The 27,482-nt window shown below is 43.9% G+C and overlaps 1 protein-coding gene across 3 annotated transcripts in view; it reads right to left on the bottom strand.

Moving 5' to 3' along the window:
* Positions 1-7,506: 7,506 nt before the first annotated feature.
* ZMAT4 (zinc finger matrin-type 4) overlaps positions 7,507-27,482 on the bottom strand; it is a 346,711-nt gene continuing 326,735 nt past the window's right edge. The window contains exon 6 of one of the 3 annotated variants that reach the window (XM_067722052.1): positions 7,507-9,118. In XM_067722052.1, coding sequence (XP_067578153.1) covers positions 9,114-9,118 — 5 coding nt within the window. In that variant the 3' untranslated portion in view covers positions 7,507-9,113. The remainder of the gene's footprint in view (positions 9,119-27,482) is intronic. The other 2 variants (XM_067722051.1, XM_067722050.1) reach the window with 2 other exon arrangements.

Here is a 27,482-nt window from a genome sequence, read left to right as displayed (position 1 = left end):
TTATTACCTGAGCGATTCTTGTCTCCTGTAGGCTGTGTTCCAAAGCCTTATCTCTATTGTTCCCTTTGTCCCATCCGGCGCCAAGTGGGCGTTCTCCATAGCAGCAGACAGTGATTTCCATCCCTCAATAATCAGCCTGATTCCAAGGGGATGGACTGGGGGAAGCCAGAGCCTGAAAGCTGCTGGGCATCGGGCTCCAGGGTGGGAAAGCTCGACTCCCCTGCCCTGCTCTCCCTGCTGCTTCTGATCTGAGGAATGAACACCCTGCCTCTTCTGTTCCTCATACAGTCGTTTCCTAACACGCCTAAAGCCAGGCTGGAGGATGCTGCCTCCTTGCTTCTCAAAGGGCTCTCTGGTGCGTGCTGTTTTCCTCTGACTCAAGCCTGGGAGCAGCAACAGGACGTGCGGCTTGGGCTGTGGCAGGTGGTCATGGGGTGACGCTTCAAAATGATTGACGGTAGCCACACATCTGAGTTTTTGATGACACCTGGGCTGCAGAACAGTCTACAGACTGTCACTGTGGCTGGGATGCCACTTTTCCTCCTGCTGCCCTCGAGCTCCACGTTGATTTGATCCTGGAGTCCATGCTCTTTCTTTAGTTATTGCTAAATTGTTTGACATACTTGATTATAAAATTAAAGTGCTTTCTCACTGTCGGTTGAGACCTGGGACGCACCGGACAATTGCGGGGTGACGAAAATGAAGAAGCCGTGAGTCGGAGCCTTGTCGTAGGAGAGGTGAATGGTGACGGCACCAAGGCATCCTCCTGTCACCGCCAAGTGCACAGAGTAAAATGCCAGAAACCCTCTGGACATCTTTGGGAGTTTTTGATAGTGTAATATTGTGGGCAAAGTAATTGCAACCTTCATTGAAGATGCAGGTGGCATCGGTTTTGCCCTCCTGTGATCTGGTCGTATTAATTTTTCTGAGTTGCTGTAATTCACATTCCTGAAAACTGAAGTAACCCTAACGGAGGAGGTATTACTTCAGCACACCGTACTACAGTAAAAGGCATTATCACTTTCTTTACTATTCCATCGACTTCCTATTTTACACGGAAATTGAGACCATCCTGTCCATAACTCCCCTACTGTTTTACCCAAGAAATCTGGGCTTAGAGAGAGCAAAGGGGCTTGCTTTATAAGAGCTCCAATTTCTCTCCTGGCAGAGCCTGGCTAAAACTCCTAAATTTCCTACATTTCAACTCCTTTCTTGCACCTTAATGCCGCCTAATTCATAGAGTTTCAAATTAAATTCACGATCATTTCTGTTAAGCATTTAACGTCACATCATTGAAGCAGTGAAGATGTATCTGTATTTAAAATGAGTGTGGATCTTACAAAGGCATGGCTGTTTTTCCCCCCACTTGTCAGGACCATCAAGGCCCCATCCACTGAGGATGAGAAGAATATCAGGAAAAGGCTTGTAGGCTGAGGATGGCTGGTGCAGAGAACCAACAGGAGAGCAGGACCCCTGTCTTCAAGGAAGGAGTCAGTAGGACACGTCATCAAGATCGAGGGAGCTGGTGAAATGAACACACCTTCTTTGTTGCGATCAGGCTCCAGGAATGGGGACCAAGGAGCCGGGTTCTGCACAGAGCAGTCAGCAGCTAGACACAAATCGAGGGCTGTCCAGAGACACTGCAGCCTGATATGGTTGGAATATTTAGTCTGAAAAGTTTAAGTCCAGCAGGCTCCAGGCAGAAGGCTATGTAGTACACGTCCAAACCGCACTGATTGCCGGGTAGGGCTCTCATGGGCTTGGGGACTGGGGCGGGTGGGACTCCTAAACCCACTGTGTCCCTAAGGGGACTGGGCAGAACTAAGCCAGCTCCAACCCCGCAAGAAAGCACTCATCCACCCACAGTGATGGGGATTCTGGCCATGCTTCTCTAGCATCTGTGCTGTGAACTTGAACCAGAGGGCAGATTTCTGAGCAAACACATAAGGAATTCTAGTCAGCTAACAATTAAAAATGTAGGGTGCCAAGGGGCAGACATATTTACAGAGCTGGGTCCTTTGATCTTATGTCCATGAGTAGTCAGCTGACTTTCCGGAGTTGCGGCCTCATGTGTAATGAGCTGATTGATGCAGTGGGTTGGGCTCAAGCTCACAGAGTTTAGGACTCAGCAATGTCTGCCTGACATTTATTACCACTCAGACTGGCAGTCATAAATCCAGCTTCATTTTTCCAGTTAAATGGCTCCTCTCATGAGACAAAGGAACAAAGGGGAATAATCCACAGCTGTGCAATTCATCCTGCATCTTATCAAAAATAGAACCAAGTATAGAAATGAATACGTCATGTTGTAACAGATTCATATTTATGTACATACACGCATGTACACTATGTTACAAATACTGTATGAAAACATATGCTAACCTCTGCTCCGCCTATGGAAATATGTTGAGGAGATGCCTGTCTTCTCTCTCTGTGTTTAGAGCCAAACTGATCACGAGCAGTCCTTGGTAGCTGCAAGTGTGGGTCCTGGTTCAAGGTAAAAGCCCAGAAGGCAGACGGAGCTACTGGAAGAGATGCTTGGGGGGAGGGGTGGCCGGCAGAGATGCTTGAACCTGGGGATGGGGGAGGGGTGCAGCGGGAGTGAGACAGATGAAGGTGCCTCTGGGGAATTCACTTTTACAGTTTCTGGAAAGCTTTGGGCTCTGCTCTTCTGGGAAGCTCTCTCCTACTGGAGTTATACTAGCTGCAACCTTCTTCTATACAAGGTTCTATCTCATCATGTGTTTTTAAAAGCAAGAATGGTCAAAATGAGAGAGGTGGGCAAGATAGTCTTAAAGGCCTTTTCCAAGTCACACTGAATGGCTGTTTTACATTAAACAATTATTAGCTAGTTGGATGGTAGAAGGAGGGGAGAAGAAGAAATGCGTATAGTTAATTTGCTCAATTTTTACAACCTATAATAAAAGGATCATTAGCTCCACCTTAAACATTGAGAAACTGAAGCTCAGAAAACTTACATAACTTGCCCAAGGTCATAGAGCAAATAAATGGCAGAACTGATTCTAAATTCAAGTTATTTTTAACTCCTGTATCATTTCTTTTATAGTGTCCCCTTTGTCTGGAATTTTTTATTCAATAACTAATTACTAAATCAATATATGCACATATGATAAACACACCCATACAACCCCTGTAGTTCTTGTTATAAACCGAATTACTAGAGTTTGCAAAAAAGATAAATAGATTTTGGTTTTGCATTTTCCCTCCTCGGGTACCCGCCTCTATTCTCAAAAAATAGAGCTTTGGCTAAAGAAGAATGATTGCAAAGGAAAACTGGTTTGTTCTCTTCAAATCCCATCAATGTCAGATAATATCAGATATTTCCTAAAAGTAGGAACGGTACTCTGTCTTGCATTCAACATCTCCAGAGATGAGGCCCTATAGTAACCAAGACATGTGTTACTGTACAAAAATGGATAAGGATTGAGTCCAAATCCACCCAGAGAGAGCTCACCATTCATCTGGGAAGACAGGCAATTTCTGAACCAGGGGGTCACTGGAAAATAACTCAAGTATTTAGTTCATTTGCAGCTCAGTACCATCAAAGAAGTAAATGGCGATGGAGTCCCTGGGTGGAACTCTCAGTTTATTATAAACCCCCATGGGTGGCTTGCAAAGGGTACCTCGTTAGCTTTCATCACAATTAAACTCTCTATACCTAAAGGACACTGAGAGCTGGTAGCTTATGTAAAGAGGTAGGAGATGAGCTTGTAACTGGCCTTAAATTAAGTGGTAAAGAACAAGATAACGAAGACAGAGGCTTTAAAAAAGATGCCTAGTCCAAAGTAGAAACTTGTTGGCTTTTAAAAACTATGTCTCCAAAATGCCAAGTATTCTCCATATACTGGCTGTATTTCCTTTTACTAATCACTTTTTTTAACAGCACCATGATCTACTTAAGCAAGAGGGGTGGAGAAAAGTACACACCACTGAGGAGTCCTGAAGGTGTGGTCCTTGTTGCCAATCAACATGAAAGATAAAAGAAGAATGAATGTGGAAGAAAAAAGGAAGGAAAACTCAAACCATTCATTAATGCTCCTCCAGCTGACTGTGGACCCCTGGAGGCCAGAGGATGTCTTTTCTCTACTGGGTGTGATCTTTCTTATGCTTTGACAGTTCTCAGAGTTTCTGCAGGTAGCCTTCCTTGCAAGATGACTGCCCTTCTTTCCATTATTCTCAAGCGCCACCAAAGAGACGACCTTTTTGACAAAAGAAAAAAACATCCCTACTACATTGCTTGTACCTATGCAGCATTCATAATTTTCTTGGAACTAATATTAGGGAGGCCAATCACATCCTTCCATTCTGAGCTTCTTCGGACCATTTACGGCCAGAGTAGTAAACTGATGGGACATGGGGTAGGCCCAGCATGGCAACTCTTTGAGTGTGAGTGATAAAAGCATTAGTACGGATTATGAATACTGTTATGAATACTGATTAACACTCCATCCAGCTATGAAGCCAATATCAAGAAATATGAGAATATACAATAAGAAACTAATTTTAAAGTAGGACATTTGGTCACTGAGTTGGCCGCCACAGGGAAACCTTGTCTTCCCCATCACTGGTGGTCTTACAGTCAGACTTTTAATCATTTCAAGTAGAAAATGCACTGAGAGTTCTCAAAATAGCAAGGATGCAAGAGAGGGGTCCATGATTGTGTATAGCAATTTCACTTTTTTCCCTTTAATTAAGACATGAATAAATTTAGCGGCCAAATGCACTATATTGTACATTACTTCAGCTTTCTGAAGTTGAATCAGCCCTCGCTGGTCCTCGTGGCCACCTGTGGGATGAGAGAACTTGAGCTTGGACTACAAAGAACCACCGTTGATGTGACAGTTTAGCACACGACAAACAGTTCGACTGTTCTTCACAGTGGTAGCCTGTGCATGATAGCTGGAGGTGGGGGGACAGGGAAAATTAGGTTTTTTTTTTTCCTTCACTCATATAATTTGAAGATTATAGAATGTGGTTTTTAAAGGTCAGAATGAATTGCTAATGAAGTTGAGACATTTAAAATCAGCAAAAAAAACTGCTCCTCAGAACGGTGACTAAGGAGTAATTAATCATACAGGGGAAAATGGTAACCAAGTAGAGCCGGCAGGAAAATTTCTTATTAACTCATTGCCATTGAGCCTTCAAATGACATTACGAAGAAGCTGTCAGATTTTAATTCCTTTCCTTTCTCTTAGGCTATATCCTTTTTTAAAAAAAACAACCAGTGTTCACCATTTTTCTAGGAAGAAACAGACCAAGGTAGACATTCTTCTGTCCAGTCTCTCTTGCAGGGAGGTGTTCCAAAATATATGGACTAGTCGTGACTCCTCCCTCTTTAACTCAACATGTGAAGGAATTAAGGGTTACATTATATAGGCATGACCTTCACCCCATTCTAATTAATTTTTAAACATAAATCACTGACCATTTTTGGCATTTAAACTATTATAGTGCAAATGACTTAATACACTCTTTAAACTAAGTGTTGATCTCCTCTCCACCCCACCTTGGAGAACACCTGCTTTAGAATCTGCTTAAGAAAACACTTTGGTTTTGCTTCTAGGTACTTTTTGTTTCCTTGGGGGTTGCGTTTGGCAGACTTGAGTCAGATGCCTCAGTCCATGCTGGGACGCTCAAAATTTCATTTCACATCAAAATATTTGGATATGAAATTTCAAGTCAAATTTATCAACATGAAGATAACAATGAAATAACCAGATAGTTCATCTGACGTGCATATCTTAAACTAGAGAACTAAGGCAACATTTATCCAGAGATTTATATTTTTAAGCACTTGACATGTATTAATTAGCTAATCCACACCACAAACCTATGAGGTAGTTTAGCATGACTTTAGGATGAATAAACTAGGTAAGAAACAGGAAAAGAAAAAAATCCATCCCCACAATGGTATGTTGATCAGACCATTCTCATTCTGGTGACAAAAAAACAACCATCAATTCTTTGTACGATCTGGTCAAATGAACGATGAATATTTAGCTTGGATGGAACATAGAAAGGGTAGTTATTTGATTACCTGACAGTTAAGAAAGGTTATTTTCTTACTGGAGTTCCAACAGGCTGTGCTCATGTGACCTGTCAGAAACTCCTCCCTCAAAGATCAGCTTCAGAAGAGGTGTGAGACCTGCCCACCCCAATGACCCCAGGGCTCAAATTTCCCGCTGGGAGTATTAGCATTTTTTCATCTATCTCATGTTTTTCTTCTCTTGGTCTGACTGGTCTAATAAACTCAGGTCAATGGAAAGGTATAAAGACTCCTGCAGTTCCCATGTATGTTTATATGTCATCTAAAAGGTAAAGGAAAAAAAAATTCTATTGGTCTTTGTAGTCAAGCAACCGCTGAGGAGTTTCGTTACTCCTTTTATCAGCCAAAGGGATCACGGGAGTCCTCTCTACTGAGCAGATTGCTTTATGATCGTATTTATGAGTGTGTTGGGCTGCGGAGACTACGTGCAAAGGAAGCTCATTAGCTTGGGTCTCATTCCTGTGGCATTTGTGGCCAATGGCCCAGGAGCCAGCGTGAAGGTTTCCTCCGTAGTTAAAGAAGAACTCTGCAAAGCAAGTGCACTACATGCCCAGCACTGTAGGAGATTCTATCTCTGTGAGAAAACATACACTATTGCAACCACTTAGCAAGGATCCTTTTAAATACAAACATTTCACATTAAGGTAAGAACACCATTAGGCTTGTGTGTTAACTCCGAACCATTTTTCTCTCGTGGGAGTCAAACTTCAAATGGGCATTCGTTGGTTAGTCTAGTTGACATGGCTACAAATACTCTGGAACAGTGCAAATACTTTAAATATTGGTAATTTGGATATCCTCACTCTTTCAAATAGATAGCGTTCTCCCCCAGTTCCCTTGAATTGAGATGTTACAGGAACTCCTGGACTCTTCTCTTTCCCCGAATCTCTGCTGTAATAGGTCCTTCCAGAGCAGCAGGTCTGCAGGGGGCTCTTCCTCTCCACCAGAATTAACTTGGCTATTTGAAAATAGTTCCCTTACATCTCAGTCCCGTTGTTCCTAATGACATTGGAAGGTAAGACACAACCTAATTAAGCAAATATAACCATACCCCCCAAAAAAGGAACAGAAACAACAAGTAGCTAGCTTCCCCAGCAGAGATGCTTCCATTCAAGGCTTCCCCAAATATAAATAACATTCATCATCACCTCCATGGTACACTGGAATGACAATTCCCTTTATCTGCAGGGGCAGAAAAAAAAGAAATTTGAAAACAAACCACACACCTCTGGTAGGGTATTCACTTGCACTGGACAGGTTGCCAAAGAGCAATGGTATTTAGATGAGGAATTCTGAAATAATCTGATTATTATATCTGGGAGCTTATCTATAAAGGGTGTGGCACAGCCTTTCTGAAAAGCAAAAGAGATCTACGTTCATAGGCGTGTCTATATTGTTATTAACAACAATAACAACAAAAAACACTGAAGGATATGAGCTCACCCACAAACAGAAACAGACTTTTTCTTTCTTTTTTTTTTTTTTTTTACTTGGACAATGCTTATTTTACAGCAGAATTGACAAAGAAAGCCTTATTTTACACACTTGAAGAAAAGTTATCATTGGAGGTTTGTACCTCTTTTGTGTGCTTTCCAAAACAGAAAAATAGACTGCTTCCTTTCAAAGCCTCCTTCCTTCCCAAGGGATGGCCCATGACGGCGTGGCCGGCGTGGCCTCTTCTCTCTGCAGACACGGAGACTGACAAGCCTGGTCTCTCCCGAGTGGACCCTTCTCAAGAGAACGGTGCCAAATTGCAAACACCTCCGTGACAACACTGTGATGCCTAAGTCGTTTCATTCGTTGCTCACTGAGTTTTAACCACCTCAGCTCTCTGTGGAAAAATCACAGACATACAGAAAATCCTGACACCAGGAGATCAGTCACAATGCACAAAGGGCAACCCCAGCCAGGCCCTAAGAAGCATTTAAACGCCCAGCTCTGCAGCCAGCCTGTAGGACTCCAAATCCACTCGCCACGGAGAAGATTTCAACCTAGAAACGTAAACCTCCGAGACAGCCCCCATCAGAGAGTAATGGTTTTCCAGTCCGCCAGTGGCGTTCTCTCTAAAGAAGTTGAATCTCAGTTCAGCAAGAGGACTTCAGTGAGAAACGGAGGAATAGGTGACCTCAATACCCAAGGCGGTCCTTTGTTCAGAATTCACTCACTTCTTTCCAAATCATCAGTGCCCTACACGAAAGCCCACAATTCAGGCCAACTTCATAAGAAGCCCTCATTTATTTCCCTCTCATATGGGGTTGATCATTCTTCTTTCGAATGCCTTTGGGAAAACGTTTCATCAAGGTCAACTGCTATTAAGACATTTTTGCCTAAGAGGATCATCATGCAGGAAAACGAATTCTTTTCCTAAGTTATTATTTTGGCAGCTTGCAAAAGAGGACTTGACTTAACCTCGAGAAACTGTTGTTTGAATGATCAGAAAAAAAAGACGAGGATTCCTCCTTGATTACCCTCTTCATTCTGGTTCAGATGGCAAAGATGGCTCACATTTTGGAAGGTGAAATGGGAATTTGTGTCCATTATATATTTTCTACTAATAGTGATTTGTCTGGTTCTGTGCACGTTGCCACCAATCACGTCAACAAGATGAAAAAATAAAGTTTATTTCATGATTGAAGTGGTTTACATCTCGATCAGCAAGGATTTAACAGAATAATTATATGTTGAAGAAATCTGAGAATAAAATGGAAATTGAGATTTTCCACTGCTTTCAAGTTTGAACGATGCTCCCGCTGTTTGCTATAGGATTATAATTGAGAACGTGTGCTAAATATATTATCAGGAAAGAGTTTTTAAAAACCATCCAAATATCATAACTTACCACAAAATTAAAAAAAAAAGAAAGAAAGAAAGCTCATTCACTCTCCAAAACTGAAATTAGTCATATGTTAATCTGTGAATCCTCATAAGAAATGTTCATTGTTCCAGAAAGAATCTTCTTCTGGTGGTTGGTAAGCGATTCTCCACGGCACAGAAATCCTAACTTATTTTTTCTCATCTCTTGATTGATGTTTTCACTACTTATTCTTCAGGCTATAAAACAGAAGGAAATACAGTCTTACCTTCTTTCATAATTACATAGTCCCATCTATCCCCCCACCCCCCTTTCTCTCTCTCTCTCTTAAGCTCTTCCCATCCCCCATACCACTTTAGCCATCAAATTAAAATAAAGCTGAATTGATAACGATGAACCTTTTAAGTTCTAAATAACATGTATATATAATAATTCAATTACCAATGCACTTCAGTGTATGTAGAAGAAAACAGATATCTCTATACTGGCAATCCAGACACTAAATTCACTCTGAAAGTTCTTTAAAATTAAAATAATAAATTGAATTTTTTATATGGCATATTGCAAACACCCATCTTTAAGTTTCAGGTATCACTCTTTGCCAAACCCTCTTTTGGGGAGGGAAGGACAACATTATAGCATTTAGACTTCAAAGAAGTATAAGCCCTCTTCAATTCATTCAAATTTTCAGTTGGATAAATAGGAAGAAATTGTTTCTGGTTTTACTCTCAAAAGTATAGATTTAAATCAAATAGATAACTAATTTTTAATGGGTTTTTATAGTTGTGTTTTCCTTTATGGTAAGAAGATACCTCCATGTATTACATGCCTACCATGTGTCAAAACTTTCACATTTATTTTACATGATAATTTGATCCCCTCATCCACCTTTAATATGTATGTCATTTCTCCCCATTTTAAAGGTGAGAGCACTGAGGCCGAAATCGGCTAAGTTAAAGGCACAAGGTCATCAGCTGTCAAGGGTGGGAGCTGAACCCTGGGAAAGATCAGAATCAAAGGCAAAAGAGCTTGTTGACATGATGTGAAGGGCATTTTTCTCACAGTACTGAAGGTATCCTCTGGCTGCAACCAGGCTGCCAAACGAGTATCTTCTAACGATTGCCATTGACCCTAAAGCTATATTTTAGTGGGGAGGGCGGCAAAGTGCTGGAGCACGTCAAAAATCCTTGCATAGATTTTCCTATCCCTCAACACTAAGATCTAAATATCTTAGTGGAAATCTGGTAAATGAAAATTCACATGTCACAAAGGAATACTCTATCACTCACCTAGAAGCACACAGCATATCATGACATTTTATTTTCCAAAAAACAGTGCTGTCATAAAATATGAGTAAGAACTGAGTAAGACCTGAGTAAGAACTGAATGCTGTTGGGATAATGCAGACCAAAAGCAAATGGAGACTACCTGCATTTTGGGGGTAAAAATAGCTTTGAAATTTTACCTTGGAATGACACTGGTAAACACTGATGCTTTTTAATAGTTGTTATAAAAAGAAAAAACCTGTTTAAGAATCTCATATTCAGTTCCTGCTACCATCCGGTCATGACCTAAGGAAATTCTATAGTCCCTGTCATCTTCATGAATTAATGTGACATAAAGGTTGGAAGTTCTCACTAAGCAAACAAGCGTAATCTCATTTTTAAAATCTGCAAAGATGAACACTTTTCAAATGAAAATGAGTTTGAAGTGCAGTATCTCTACATAATAGTAAGAAAGCCAAATATATTCCCAGCTGAGCAGACTTCAATCATGATTACATTGTTAGAAGAAACCACAAGAGAGGTTTTTTTTTTTTTAACTTATAGTAAAAGTGGTACATTAAGAACATAATCCCATAATGAGGAAAAATAATACACTCTTCTTTTTTATGGTCAGAATAACTATTCAGATCCTTCCTAAACACATAGAAGTAATGACAAATTAAAATGTCTTTCAGTTCCATACAGCTTTTATAATTATTCAGCCATTACTGGTTACTGTTATTATTGCTGGAAAGGCTCTTCCATATTTTAGTCAGCATCCCATTTGATACAAAAGAACATGGAAATTTTTACTGCTATTAATAAATATGCAGTCATCCAATCCAAGGAGAAAATTCTTTTCCATTCGAGAGATAAGCTGCATAATTCATGTATTTTCAGAAATTTCTTTAAATAGAAAATTGAAGGAAGGCATAGGGAAAAAAGAATTCATTACATAGCTCCCATTTGTGGCGAGGGACAGTCTTTGTTTTCTGAGTCTTCAGTGTGATTCGATTTGAAGAGACAATTTCCATTGCATGGTATTCATACCAATCATACTCACAGAGCTCACTTTAGTTTCGACTTGTATTATGGTAAAAATGATGACAATGTGGGCTTTGTGTCATTATCTAAAAACAAAACCCAAAACCCTGTAACTAAAGATTACTGGGACTTATCTCAGGGTCTTAGAATGCAGTGAGAAAAGCTTAGAACAATTCGGGATGGATATCTCTGATCTTCAGGAAGAGAAGTTTCCAGGTCAGGGGGTTTGGGGTTGCATCTACATTCTTCCCTGTTGGAGTTCCTGCCTTAGGAGGGATGTGATGACCTTGCAGGCAGGTCTTGGATTCCAGGGTCCCAACCAGATGAAAATCCCATGTGCAGGACCAGTTATTGAAAAATGCTTTTCTTTCCACTAATCACGCCTTTCACAGATCTGACCAGGAAGGTCCAGAGAGCAAGGATGCTGGAATGGGCTGCGAGATAGAAGTCTTACGTCATCTGATAAGGACTTAATACCTGAAAAGGAGTCTTAAATACTGAAATTAAACTGTTCTCACCTTTGAAAATGACCATAAATGTACAGTCTTTTTAGATATTATCAAGGAGAGAGAGAGGAGGAAAGAAAGGGCTCAGACCAAGCGTGTTTAAAGCGGTGACTCGAGAAAAATGTAACGAATCATTAATCCCAGGCTGAGTTTACGCTGTTTGATAAACCAATTAAAAAGCAAAGTGGACATCCTCAGCCCTGTCAAGCCCAGTTTCTGACAGCCAGACAGCAAGTTTACAGTGACATGAACCACGAAGTCGTGAGCCATGGCTTATATGAAATGATATGGCCAGGATTCATCAGATAGGAGTTATGTTCCAGAGTCTTCCGCAAACATGTTGCTGGACAGTTGTGACTTTGAACTTATTCAGCCTGCTGTCTGTGTCTTGAAGGACGTCCAAGGGCTTGTCATCTTTGCCCAATTTATTAAGATAGTTACAATGTTATTAAAATTATATTTCCAGATGAAATTATGTTTCTATAATTGAACATCTCCCAATCTCTATTCTTTCTTTTCCTGCATTCCCTAACTTGGCAAATAAGAATCAAGGGCAGAAATTCGGGGTTTTCCCTGACTGGTTTCTTTCTCTCCCTCACCCCATAACCAATCAACCACAAATCTCATTGGCTTCCTGATTCGCTCATGAACATGTATTTCCTCGGCATCCCCTACCCACCCATGCCCTATTCCAGGACTTTGACATTGCACGGTCTTCTATCTGGCAGCTTTGCAACCAGCTGTGCTGCTTCCTCGCGCTGGGGTACTGACTCACTAAGTTTCCATCACCCGCTGGAGAAAAATACAGTAACAAGGCTGCTCTGCGATGTGACCGCTGCCTGCTTCTCCAGCTCCATCTTTTTGTCGATCACCTTCATAATCACCCTAAACTCTGATCACAGAGAACTACTCGAGGTTCCTGAACCGGCCAGACCCCCACGTGCTTCTACAGTCTGCCCAGGCTCTTCTTCTTGCCCAGGAACTCATCCCCGGCAGCTGCTCTCATCCCACTTAGTGGAAGCATATTTCCTCAAGATACCCTTTCACGAAATAACCCTGGCAAGATGTAACACAATAAGAAATGTATCTGGAAACTTTTGAGCAACCACTTAGGAGGAGAGAACAAAACCCCAAGCAAATGCCCACGCGACAGGAAGTGACTGGTAAACTGCTACGCTTAAGACAAGGGGTGCAGTGTGTTTCGCTTCTGAGAGGGGTGAATGGCAGGGAATGAGTGGGGTGGGGAGAAAAGGGGAGAAGAGAAAGAGAATGAGGGGCAAGAGGGAAGGGGATGAAGCACAGAGAGAGCAGAACCAAGAAGACAGCTTTGTTCTGTGCACGGCACTAACTCCATGATGCCCAAATCTTCAAGAGCTGTCTAAACAAATAAAATACTTGCAAAGTGTTAATTATTAGTGGAAGTCTATGTAGTCTGATTGATATGGGGGGCACTCCATAGTTATAGGGGGAGAAAGATGCAGAAAGACCACAAGACATTGGAAGTTAAAAGTACAGATAAGGCTTTGCAACCTAACAGATTGTATGAACTTTGTTGGGTGGTCATGAGCCAACCCCAGATAACTAAAAGTGGATGGGGTTCAGCTGGGCTACACAAGATGGACTTCTCCAAACCCTCTTGGAAATGCAAATCCAGTATATGTATAATCCATTAAATACAGAAATAATTTAGGAAAATTCAGGCTAGATCAGAGAAAACTCAAATATTCTGAACATTCAAGGAATTGCAAATATTCAGAAGTATACAAGATTTAAAATGGATCAGCTCTACCGCTGCCTAATATACCTAGTGCAGCTCAATTGACAAGAACGATCTGCAGTTAACTTACCAAAACACCTAAGAAAACAAGCCTCCGCTCCTATAGAATTTGCATTGTTTCTATGCAAATGAATGTTCCTGAGGTATTTGAGAACAATTTATTCCCTTAAGAAGGCAAATATTCTCTTTAAAATCCTGTTTACTCTATTCCTTTGCTTTGCAAAACATTTTTCATAAAATTACAAAATGATGAAATGTTAGAGGCATCTAACATTTCTCAGGAAACACGTCGGAAAGTCCAAAGTCCTTGTTATACAGAAGAGAAACTCCATGGAGTCCCGGGCACACCCATATACCCTCAGCATTCCCGAGGTCTGCACCCCGCACCCCACACCCCGAGCCCCCATTCCCCCAATGCTGGGGCTCTAGCCACAGCTGAGGCAGATGCAAACAGAGCAAGAAACCCGCAAAGCACTAGCTTTGGGGGCATCACCAGGACCCATCAGCCTCCTAGACTGAGGCAAGAGATTCCAGTACCATTTCCTTATAGAACTCTAGGCCTGTTAATCCCTGTTTGTTTCTAAGCCCCAGCTCCTACTTTATCTCCCGCAGGAAATCTTTCCTGACTCTCTCTTCCCCCCACCCCATCCTGATTAGGTGCCCACCCTAAGTGCTTCCTTCTATTGTTTTTCTCGCTACATCCTATGGCCATCTCGCATTTACTTTCTGACTCCCTGCAAAGAAGCCTGGGACTCTGTCCATTTCTGTATTTTCAATGCTTGGGATAAGGCCTGCCATAGGACTTATTGATGCATGAGCTTCTCCAAATAAACCCATGAAGAAAAACCAGAGAGGGAATCATCATCTCCTTGGGAAGGAACCTAACTCAGATTCACACAGTCCTCATTTCCTGTCCTATCCTGGCCAAGTCCACTTCCATCCTGCATTGTCAGACAAGAAACACAATTAAGAATTCAAAGCCGGGTTTCCCTGGTGGCGCAGTGGTTGAGAGTCCGCCTGCCGATGCAGGGGACGCGGGTTCGTGCCCTGGTCCGGGAAGATCCCACATGCCGCGGAGCGGCTGGACCCGTGAGCCATGGCCACTGAGCCTGCACGTCTTGAGCCTGTGCTCCGCAACGGGAGAGGCCACAGCAGTGAGAGGGCCGCGTACCGCAAAAAAAAAAAAAAAAAAAAAAAAGAATTCAAAGCATCTCTATCTCTATTCTTATCTTCTTCTACCCCTTTTCTTATAGGTTCAAGGGACTTCTAATCTAAAGTTAGGAAACTTGGTTTTAAATTCCCACACCAATTTCTACTACCTGGATATTCGTGTACCGCATTTTCAACTTTATTTAGTCTCAGTTTATCCATCTGTAATACAAAGACACCAAGAATATCTTCCACGTGGGGGTTTCAGGAGGATTAAACGAGATAACATGTATGAATATGTCTAGTAACCACCAAAATTTAGAAATTCGAAGGTCCTTATCCTTGATCTTAGCCACTTGAAAGAAACATTTCTGATGCAGGTGCTATATAATAAGGAATTCAGCTGGGTTTCATCCCAGGTTTTGGGTGGAGGTCCTAAACGCTTAGAATTCCCTAAGTGATATGAGTGTCTTTGGTATTCACGGTGGGCCCTGATAGTTTATCCTAATAAGGTGACTCATGGTGAGTCCCGGGATAATTTCAGGATGGGTGCTGGTCATGCCAGAAAGACCAGCCATGTGATTAGAGGGTTGAGGCTCTCAGGCAAATGATGCTACACCGACCGCAGGGGAGGGGAGGGAGGCTGGAGACAGAGGTCAGTCATGTGGCCAGTGATTCAATCCAACATCCTGAAAAACACAAAACCCCAAGAGGTCGGTCATGCGGCCAATGATTCAATCCATCATACTGAAAGAAACAAAACCCCAATAACAACTCTGGACACTGAAGCTCAGTTAAGCTTCCTTGTTGGTGAGCACATCAATGTGCCAGGAGCGTGGGGGGTGCCCCCAGTTCCACAAGGAGAGGGCATAGGAGCTCTGCATTTGGGACCCTCCCAGAACTCACCCTGTGCATCTTGTCTGCTCCTGATTTTTATCCTTTATAATAAAACTGTAATCATAAGTCTAGTGCTGTCCTGAGTTCTGCAGCTCCTTCTAGTGAACTGTCGAACCTGAGGCAGGGGAGGGACCCTGGAATCTGTAAGCCCTTGGTCAGAAGCACAGATAGTCTGGGGATCCCCCGCACTTGCGGCTGGTGTCGGAAGTGAAGGTGGCCCATTGGAGGATTATGCCCTCGCCTCGTGAAGGCTTTGCTGATCCTAGGTAACTCGTGCCACAACTGCACTGCAGTACCGCAGTAGCAGACCTCTCTGGCTCTGCTTCTGGTTTAGCAGACAGCACCCAACCCCACCTCCGTGTGGGACAGGCACCGAGCAGGTGCAGGGGGCAGGCCGGGAGCTTCTCTGCAGTGGTGCATAAGGCAGAGGCAGCTCTGCAGTTGTCAGAGAGTGAGCTCCCCCATCGAATGCTGGGCTTCACATCCCAGAGCCGGCACTCATGGGCTCTGTGGCCTTTACCTCTGTTTCCTGATCCATAAGATGGGGATGATATAATAATAGCATAAAAGCTCACAGGGCTGTTTCCAGATTAAATGAGTTGGGCTTCCCTGGTGGTGCAGTGGTTAAGTATCCGCCTGCCAATGCAGGGGACACGGGTTCGATCTCTGGTCCGGGAAGATCCCACATGCCGCAGAGTGACTAAGCCCATGCACCACAACTACTGAGCCTGAGCTCTAGAACCCACGAGCCACAACTACTGAGCCCATGAGCCACAACTACTGAAGCCTGCACGCCTAGAGCCCGTGCTCCGCAACGAGGGAAGCCACCGCAATATGAAGCCCGCACACCACAATGAAGAGTAGCCACTGCTCGCCGCAACTAGAGGAAGCCTGTGTGCAGTAATGAAGACCCAACACAGGCAAAAATAAATAGATAAATCAAAAGATTAAATGAGTTAACACCTGTAAGTATTATGTATCTTGTGCACGTGGAACAAGGAATACACGTGGTCTCTCATTATCGTTATTAGTACTGGTATTATTTACTCTGCTGTAGGGGCCCTTGCTTTAGGCGAAGTCGATTACTGTGGCTTATGTAACTGGCAGGAACAGAGGCAGGGTGTGGAAGAGAGACTGCCTTCTAGAACCCAAGGGCATCTCTGCTTCTATGTGTTTCCAGAGTCACGAAAGGTCATGGGAAACCACAGAGTATAACGTAAAGATACTGGGGGTAGGAGGAATGCTAATATTTGATGAGTTTACAACATCCACTCCGGCAGGAAAAGAAAAGAAAAAAGGTCTAAAGTGGTCTAGACTACACTGTGGTACCCAGTATCTATATGTGGTATTTAAATGTAAAATAATTAAAATTAAATAAAATTAAAAATTTATTTCCTCAGTCACACGGACCACATTTCAAGCTCTCCGAAGCCACTGTACCTGGTGGCTACTGCATTGTGTAGAGCAGATACAGAACATTTCTATCACCACAGGATCTTCTATTGGACAGTGATGGTCTAGAACCATCAAAGTGTCTGCAATCAGAGATGTTTTGAAACATAAGTCAGAGTTCTTTTTTAAAAAGTTCTGTAACCATTTAAAATCCATCAATTTCCCCTGAAATGTAAAAAAAAAGGAAGAAAAACAATGGATGCATTTCACGGACAGACTGACCATCACTATGTTCAAATAATCTGTGCTCTTCTCTCAAACACTTCAGTGGCTCTAAGTTTGGGATCAGGAAAGGGGAAATGTCCGAACTCCTGATCTACTGTCTTCCTCTCCTTCAGCTCTCATGCAAACATCCTGGGGCACCTGTCTTTTGGCAACCTGGAGGCTAGCAATTCCCGCTAATTCCTGGCATGCTCAGGTCAGCAATTTTAGAAGGGGAAAACTACTCTCCAAAGCTGGCCCTTGGGCAGAGACGGGTCGAAGGCCGATGAAATGGAGTAGTGGAAGCAAAGGAACACATTGGCAGAAGCATGTGTTGATGGGGTTCGTGGTGAGGTCAGAGGGAAGGGAAGGACCGGCAACAGAAGGGATAAAAGCTGTAAAGCAACACTGATTGCTACGATGGCAACTGGGAAATCTGGTGGGATGGGATAGAGCCAGCCTGCAAGGGGGAAGATGCCAAGATAGATAGTAAGACGGCAGGAAGCTGCTGGAGGCAACACGGGGTTCTGTACCAACACATGGGTCACGGAGGGGTCACGGAGGACCCTGGTACCCTGAGCCAGCCTGCTGGACGAACATAACAATGCAATTTTTATAACAAGTTATTTGACAATTCTTACATTCTTATCAAAACACCAAAACATCGTGTGACGGAACAAGTGACCTCAGAAAGAGCATTAAATTAAGATCGAGGCCTGGATTTACCACTTAATGGCTACACTGCAAGTATAGCTTCATCTCCCCAAGCCTCAGTTTTCTCAACTATTCAATCAAGAGATGGACAGATATATTCTCTAGGTGCTTTAACCTACATCATGCTGGAACCCTGTGGCCCGGCCAAGGTCACTGTACTGCAGACGGACTCAACCCTTTAAGTCATCCAGCTCCAAGTTCAGCCCCATCTGAATGATCACAAACTCCAAAATGACAAATCCACAGATAGAGAAGATTCTATACCAACTTTTTCCTTTCCTTTTTAATTTATTTTCCCTTCAGACTCAGTCTATTTGCTAATCAGCACTAGCTATAAACACAGCCAAACCTTTCAGCAGATGTCCAAATTCACTACGGAAAGATGTCAGGACATTTTGCCAATAGAGCCAAACTCTATCTTATAAATTTGCCAGAAGGCCGAGGAATAGGACCAAGAAGGCCAGCATGTGCTCACAGAGAGCCTCTGGAGGACCGTGGTCTGGTACAGCATCCTCCAGGGCACCCAGGTCTGGACCAAAACAAAACAAAACACACACTACAAAGAGAGGGCAGTGGTGTCTGCAGTGTCTGTGGTAGGGAAACTCAAAGATGCGGAGACAATTCAGCCACATCTAGAAATCATCCTAATAAAAATATCCACCCTGATCCCCGACTCCAAACGACTCTACCCTCCATATTGTCCCCACAGGACATCTACGATGCAGAGTAGGGCGCGCAGGTGTGGAGTCTGAAATTCCAATGTCACGTGACATCCTCTAAATCATGTAACTGATAGAAAATGACTTGACCTTTCTGAGCCCCAGTTCCCAAAGCTCGAAACTGGGGAAAAGATATCTTCTGCAAAGGATGTTTGTGAGGAATAAGTAGGTTAATGAAAACCTTTCGTAAATGGTAAAATGGGTGGGAAAAGCTATTCAAATGTAAATCATTAGAATTATAACTTTATGCAATGATGTGTTTCTACTGCTCCTTAAAAACTATTTTATACATTTTAATTGAGATAGTGTTGTGGGAGTAACATATTAGCCAACTACAGCATCATCAGTGTTTTGCTTACATGATGAATCTCTATCACTTTGGACTTCTGGGTGTCCAAGGACTTGAATCTAACAGACTTGAGCTATTGGAAACAAGATGTTTGTCAGCCTGGGAATCCTGAAAACCTTGGCCTAAGTGGTCAGGGACTGCAAAGGGCAATGAAGCCAATGGTGGAGTAAGAATGGAAGAGCAGGGAGTTGGCATGGGGGGTGGGTTGCAATTATGCATGAGAGGGGCTGTTAAAATATAGTTTCCCCCTCACAAAGCAGTCTTGACCAGCACTAATGAACTTCGTGATCCAGCAGAGGAGATTTTTAAGCTGGGTTGAAGGTGACATCTGGCCTCATCTTGCTGCTTATAGTAAACTGCAAGAGTAAGAAACTGAAGGAAGAACTGTTAAAAGGAAAGGAAGAAAGACTTGATGATTTTGAAAATTCTCAGCCTCTCCGGACAGAAAAAGATGCTAAAATTAAGAAATGGCTTCCAAGCACTGTCAGAAAAATGTGGTCTAGAGACAGAGCTGAGTGAGACTGCAGAACCCTGGGTTAAGACTCTAAAAAGATCAAAGCATGGGCTGTTACTGGGTCCTGCACAGCAGCCTGTAAAGAGACTGAAGGTGTGCCTTACGGGTTGTCTCAATGGGACAATTGGGCATTGACTCTTAGTCTTCTCAACAGGACCCAAAGCTAGAGGAAGGCTTTTCCCAAAGAGATTTGTGGATGTGACCTTGTTCTAGTCCAGTGAACCCCTACTGGAGTCACAGAAATCCCACAGAGTTTTTGAGAAAATGATATCAGCAGAAACACTGTCATTTTGGACTAAAAGGAGTAGACACAGTACAAAGTGAAAAGAGGCCAGTAGACCCCAGACTTTCTCCTGGCAAGCAGCAGGCCAAGCAAACTACTTGGGAGCAAGCATGTATTAGCGTTCATGAAAAAGGAGGATGACTCAGAGGACAGACCGTGGTAAGTGGCTTCGAATAGAGCTTCCAACGGTCCCTGGATTCCGGTACCAATGTCCTGGTGTGACGCCCCCGCCTTGAGTGTGGGCTGAAGCTCACGACTTGTTTCTAGCGAATAGGATATGGACAGTATTATTGCAAGATTAGGTTATAAATGACCGTGATTTCCATCTCATCTCACACTCTCTCTTGCCCTCTCGCTTTCCTGTTCAGATGGTTGTGAGCTGCCCATGCCCAGAAATGCCTCTGGTCAGTATTTAGTGAGGAATAGAGACCCTCATCTCAACAATTCACAAGCAATTAGATCCTGCCCACGACCACTTGAGGGAGATTAGAAGTAGATGCACCCCTAGTGCAGCCTTGATGGAAGCCTTAGGAGAAACCCAGAGCCAGAGAACCCAGGTAAGTCAGGCCTGGATTCTTATAAGGCCCCAAGTTTAGGGGTAATTTTTTAGGCAACAACATATAACTAATGACCAGTGTTATGAACTGAATTCTGTCCCCCACCCTCTCCCCTCACAATTCATATGCTGAGGTTCTAACCTCCAACACCTCAGGATGTGACCTTATTTGGAAATAGTCACTGCAGATGTAATTAGTTAAGACGAGGTAATCCTGCAGTAAGACGGGCCTCAATTCCAATGTGACCAGCATCCTTAGATGCTGGGAAAGGGGAAAGCTGGACACAGATCTAGGGAGAACGCCATGTGGAAATTGGAATTATGCTGCCGTAAGCCAAAGAACTACCAGGGCCTAGGAGAGAGGTTTGGAACAGATTCTTCCCTAGAGCTTCAGAGGGTCCTGCCAACACTCTGACCTCAGACTTCTGGCCTCCAGAACTTGGAGACGATCAATTTCTGTTGTCGAGCCACTCAGTTTGTGGTACTTTGTTACGGCAGCCCTAGGAAACTAATACAGTCAGTAAGTAGAAGAAAAATGTTATAGAATATCAAGTGGGAAAAGCACAATCAAGGCATGATTTGCTCTGGTTCCAATAATCCTCTGAAACACTGATACCCTCTCACTAAATCTTGGCCAAAAAACAAAAAAAGATCTACGTGTCCCTGTTCAAACGCCATCACTCCAGGGCCCTTCTGATCGCAGGAGAAGTTAGAGGACCAACGCAGAGTGGTCCTGCCTCGGACCGTTCTGAGGCAGGTGGGCATAGCCCTTGCATCATGACAGTCACACACCTGGAAAAGGTAAGCAGGGTAGAGTAGCTGGAAGCAAGCAAAGCAAAAGCCCAGATACAGTAAAAAAGAAGATCTGAGTAAGGAGACCCCCCCGCCCTTACCCAGGGCGTGCATCTCACCCCCTCTACAGATTCATTACTAAAAGAATAAAAATAAATAAAGAGAAAATGTGATTTCCTTTTGTGTAAATTCATTTACAGCACTGGCTGACCCACTTAAAGAACCACAGGGTGAATCACTTTAACAAGAAAGACATCATCTTCTAACGGACCTCTTACATAAGCTTGGGCTCCGCCGACAGGCGCACGCCAGCCCAGCTCAGCATGTGAGCCACTGGGCCCCCAGGCGTCCAAATCCATCAGTTCTCAAACTCTACGCATATTCGCTTTCAATTAATAGACAAAAAAAAAAATGGATTATGGAAAATTCAGGGCTGAAAAACAGACTCTCTGATTAAAATTCACGCTGACTGCTCTCATCCAGGGCTGGCAAGTCCTGGTGGAGAAGAAAAGCCTTTTTTGTTGACTTTTTGTTAATACTTGAGAAGCAAGAGTGAAGAAATGAATTACATTGCAGTGGTCCTCGTGGGGGAGCACCGGGTCCTGAGGCAGCATAATTATCCCTTCCAGCCCATGACCTTTGCTCCTTGCTGACTGGCAGGTAGGGAAGGGGGAGGGGAGCCCGGCTCTCCAAGGCTCCCTGTGAGCTGCCAGGGTCAGGAAGCACTCTGCTCTAACCAATTGCTGCAGAAATGAAGGTTATGTGCAGCGCAACCAGCTGCACCAAAATAGGGCTCAATGATGCTTCTTCCAGATCCTCTGAACGGACTCCGACACAGCCTGCTACCAGGGCCGGGTCTGAGTAGAGCGTCATTGTTTTTAAAAGCATTCACACACACACACACACACACACACACACACACACACACTAAACTAACAAGGAACAAATATGGAAATGCAAACATGACCAGGGGTGGCATTTCTCAAGGTGCAGCGTTTGCATATTTTGACTAACTCCCATCTCCGAATGGCGAAGCAACTTACGTTAACACAGACATCTGCGCCTGCAGTCAAAGAGGAGCCTTCGGCTGGCTCGCGCGTGCCACTAGTTTTCCCAGAGTCTGTGTGCAGGCGACGCAGCCTGGGCTCCAGGAAGATTTCCAGTGATCTCCCCAGGCCCCTGCGTTGAACTCCTGTAAGCAGAAAACCCCCCCGCAGGCTCGTGGCCCAGCACTTTTCTCTCCTTTCCTGCCTTCGCACAATCGGGTCCCTGACCACAATTCAGTCTAGAAAGCAGGAACCCCTGTGCAGAAGCCACTCCCTGAATATAGGAAGGTATTTAGCTGGCTATTCGAGTGGAAAGGACGTGGATCGTGGGCCAGACACAGATCTGGGTTTGAATTAAAGCCTTGCCATTTACTAAATAAGCGGCTTGGGGAAACCATTCCAGCTTTTCGGCCCAGTCCTATTAATATCCATTAATTATTAATATTTATTAATTAATGAAAATGAATGGGAATTTTAATAGTTGCCCTTTTAGAGCCAGGCACTGTTGTAATGTGCTTGAGGACACAACAGGAAATCAAAGTGGCAAAAATCCATGCCTTATATTTTGGTAGGGAGAGGCTGGTGTTGGATGAGAATAAGTTAATTATACAGTATAACGGAAGGCAGTAGGGACTCTGAAGAAAATAAAGCAAGGCAGGAATTAGAGTTGGAATTTTTAAGAGTGGTCAGGAGACTTGCCACTTGCATGTGCTGGGAAATTGCCAGTGGTTGTCAGGAAGAGCAGGCAGGGGATCAGCAAGGGCAAAAGCTCTGAGACAGAGCTCTCTTGAGGTGTCCAAGGAGTAACAAAGCGGGGAGTGTGTCTGCAGGAGGACAAGAAAGCTGTAGGCACGACGGTGAGGTGAGTGCAGGCCTTGTAGGCTGGTACGGGCTGAGGCTTTTACGGTGAGCCAGCTGGAAAACCAGCAGTGTGCTCTGGACCTAGGAGTGACCTCATCCTTTAGGATTTAGTGAATTAAAACAAGATACAGACAAAGACAAGAGGAGGAGAGAGAGGAGGAGGAGACAGGGAAGGTGAAGGAAAAATGATACAAAGTGCAATTAAGGAAGAACAAATCTGACTCCATATTGGATCTGTTTATTTCACTTTAACCTTGTGTTCTATTGCTTTTGCTACAAGTTAATCACTAAAGGGATGGTGCCTATAGCTTAAAGTGTACATAATGGTCCATCTCTGGGAACCCCGCTTCCTGTGCTAAGCCTTAAGCTAAAATACCTTTGTTTAGCTCACAGGGAACATTCTGACCAGGTCCACCTGTGAATGGCTGCAGGAAAGAAGAAATTAACACACAGCCTCCCAGAGTCTGGCCCAAACCAGGAGATACTGCAACAACTTTTGGCCTTTTTACTTTACCTCCTCACCTCCCCCTTTCTCTGCTCCATAAAAGAAACTAGCATCCAGACGCCAGCAGAAGGTTCTCTAGGACAGCAGTCCGTCCTCTTCTTGGTCTGCTGGCTTTCCAGATAACGTCTTTATCCCTTGCCCCTACACTTTGTGTCCTGATTTATTGGCCCACCGTGCGGGAAAGCAGAAGGAGCTTGCACCTCATAACAAAAGCACTTAGATGCCTCCTGGGACAGGTAAGTGCTTTAAAAATGCTGTTTTGAAACCCTCTTCACATTCCCCAGAGAATCACAGCAATCTTTCTTTCTTTTCTCCTTTGCCCCAAGATGGTGTGATTTACGCATACAATTTTGCTTGGAAATTTTTATGTTGCCTGAATGAATGTCATGAAACTTCAAGAATGGAAGTGAAGTTTGGAACCAAAGCACACTGTTTTACTAGAGATTCTGGTGATTTCTGCCTTGCTGGGTCAAGGAAGCCAGGTAATGTTTTCCCCTCCATCCATCCATCATCAGCTGTCAGAGATGAGGGTGCTCGTGACCAGTGTCTGCAGGTTCACCCCACACACCTGTCTGGAGAAAGCAAGGACGCATCCTCCCAAAGGGACAGAGGAAGACAGAGACAGGGACGGGCTGACAGAGTACCTTGTCCATGTGATGAGAAATTCATGGCTGTTGTTCTCTTTACTGACTTCTGCTGAGTAGACAAAGGTCAAAATCGATACCCAGACGCAAGGGAAGCACGCTCGCTAAACCCCTCACTTTACAAGATTCAAGGCGGCCGCTGACCATGCCGGGTTGTTAAAATGCCTCCCAGGAAGGAAAGACTCACAACTCCCAGTCTGCATCTGCAACCTTGAGTCATCGTTTGAGCTGTGGGTAAATCAGTGCTGAGGGATCTAAAATGCCACACTGTCCAAAAAGCATTCTTTTTTTCCCCAAACCAGTGTCTCTACATGCAGTCTCTCCCTAGCTGAGGAAATGACCCCACTGTCTAGTGCCCGAGCCAGAAACCTGGAAATCACAGATGCCTCACACACAACTGGTGACCAAGGGTCACTAATTCTAGTTTCCAAACACCTTTCCAAGCTTCCGCATTTCTGGTATTACTGCCATAGTCAGAACATAACCTGTTTTACCTGCTCTCCTTGTTTCTTATCACATCTTCTAATCCATCCACAGATTTATTTGGAGGGAAAAAACCCAACAACCTTATTAGTCCCCTTCCCTACTTAAAACCCGCCAATGTCTCCTCACTGCCTAAACCCCTTAGATGAACATATCAGACTCTGTTATTTAGCTACGGAACATCTCTGCTTATTATTTCTCAATACCTGCCCTCATCCATCCTCATTTCCACCAAAATGCAACTCAGCCAGATTGAGGTTGGACTTCTCCTAAAATTTATCAAAACACTTTAAGCAAATGCTTTGCTTAATCCGCCCTCTCAGCCTGGAGAGCTGGGCTCACAACCACTATGGGTCCCCGAGAACATGCCTCAGGGACCTGCTTCCACAGGGAGGGTGGTTTCAGACCAAGGGACCCAAGTGCAGAGTCCCCTGACTGCTTCTACCAGACCAAGACAGAGGGCAGCCGAGAGGTCAAGGAGGATCCTTTCCCTGAAGGCAGGAGATCCCCTGAGACAGCCTTCCTCTCTGTCTTCCAAAGGCCCTGATTTCCTTGGATGACAGGAATCTGGGACACTTCCACCCATCTTTCCTCCCTCTCTCCTCCACCCCGGGTCAGCCGTGCGGTCTGACAGCTTTCCCAGTTTCTCCTGGATCACCCCGCATTTTCTCTCACCGTTGTTCCCCCAGTAATATTCTTGCACATTTAATCCTCTTAGCATCTGCTTCCCAGAGGAGCTGGTCCCAGACTAACACAGTGGCCATATTGGGAAAGCCTGCTTTTTATCCGACATGTCCTCTCCAAGGTGTCTTATGACCCCTGGGTAAAACAATGCATCATATATAATAACAGCATATTTTATATTATAACTAATCATAGCACTGCTCCTATTAGAGAAGTAAATATTCACACGTCTCCATGGCATCCCCGCTGAAATGCCATCACGCCTCCTACTATACTACAGGGCCTCATCACAGTCGTGGCGTCTTACACAACATCTGTGTCCAGAGAGCTGAGCACAGGGATTGGCCCGCAACCAGAAATGGTTCATCAGTGACTAGAAAAGTGCTTAGCACAGAGTAGATGCTCAGTAAATACATGGTGAATGAGTGACGCTTACTGCCTACGTGAACGAAACTATGAATGGATGGCACACGAGCCCGGAGGGCAGGGGTGGAAACCAGAGATCCTAGAGAAACTCAAGGGACAGAGAGAAAATGTTTTGCTTCCTTGAAGGAATAATGGAGGATGAGCAAATTCTAACAGGTAAGGACAGTAAGAAAGATATCAAATTGTCCTAATGACCTTTCAATTTAAAGTATAACTGAAAGTCAAGTATTTGACATTTTGTAAAGTTGTTTTGTTGGACTATTTTGGTAGTTAGGCTGTTATTAGTTGTCATGTAGTAGAGGATAGATTAGGTATAGCCTGGATGTTTGCGAAAGATGGGCAATTTGTTGTGGGGAAAGACATGGATTTGCAGAAGAGATCCGGAACGAAAATCATCACCCCCATTTTAAACGTCACTGCAGTAAAACCATGTCATCGAGAGCAAGGTGCTTTTCGTGGAATGAGATAAGCCTAGACCTTACCCCACACCAGTCTTTTATTCAGGGAGAGATGCTATGTTTTAAGAAATGTTCGTTAATCCAGGATGTATCTGCATTTGCAACTTCCCATTTTAAGAGAGGAATGTTGTGATATAATCAAACGTAAAGACTTGGATTCAAAGCCCCGTTTTTCCCCCTTGCTAACTTGGTGACTTTGAACAAAGAACATAACCTCTCTGAGCGCTCATGTCCTATAAAAGGAGAATGATAATAAAACTTCCCATACAGTGTTTGTGAGGATCGAATGAGATAATAAATGTGAACGCCAAAGGAACAGCGCTCGACACACAACGGCGGCTCAATAAACACTGGCTGAGTCGACAGCCAGGGCTGTCGTGGCATCGAATGCCTTTGAAAAGGTCTGAGATGAATTTACAGCTTGGTGTTTCTCCAAAATTCAAATCTACTTGGAAAGGTTTCACATAATAACCCTCTCTGAAACTCGCCGGACTCACTCACTCCTTCGGGCTCTCCAGTTCTGAAGAGGCCTCTTCTTTCGCTGCCTCTGGGAGATTTCCCCAGGGTGGTTCCCACTCTCAAGGTCATCTTCCCACCCATCAAGCTCCTGCTGCCGCTCGCATTGCCAGAGACTGCAGGCCACCTCCAGACCTCCCAGCCTTGCCTTCCATAAACACGTGCAGTTGTAAAGCTGGGATCTGAGTGTCTGATTCTCTTCCTTTTCCCACTGGACCCCTTTCCCCGATCCCTGTTCCTACTCTCCAAATCCTCACGTCCACTTACTAAAACGTGTGTCCTGGAAAGGATCAGATAAACTACTTCCATTAGGGATCTTTCAATACGTTGAACTAATGTTCATTGAACTCTTTTCTGTGCCAGGCACTGTGTTCCATCTTTCCAGAGATATTCGGTTTTAAAGGAGATGGTGTATTAGCACATACGGGTAAACATAAATCAAACTCTACTGGGAGAACTTGAGCAAGCAGGTGAAGTTGACTGAGAAGTGAGAAGGAAGATGAGGTTCCCGTGCTAAGTGGATCACCATCGAGGGCAGGTGATGTCCAAAGGGACTGCGAATTGACTTTGACTCTAGGGAATTGTGGGGGCTTTAAAATATGTCCCCAGATTCGTTCACACACCTCCCTTCAAGAAGAGGAGTCTGGTCTCCATCCCAACTCCCCTTCAATGGGGCCAGACTCATTCCTAACAAATACAGAAAAGAGTAGAATAAATGGTGTGTGACCTTAGAGGCCTGGTTACGCAAGGCACTGTATCTTC

Source organism: Pseudorca crassidens, chromosome 21 (assembly GCF_039906515.1).
Source record: "Pseudorca crassidens isolate mPseCra1 chromosome 21, mPseCra1.hap1, whole genome shotgun sequence".
NCBI classification, from domain to species: Eukaryota; Metazoa; Chordata; class Mammalia; order Artiodactyla; family Delphinidae; genus Pseudorca; species Pseudorca crassidens.
Note: the sequence above shows the minus strand (reverse complement) of the source record. Positions and strands in the feature narration are given on the sequence as shown.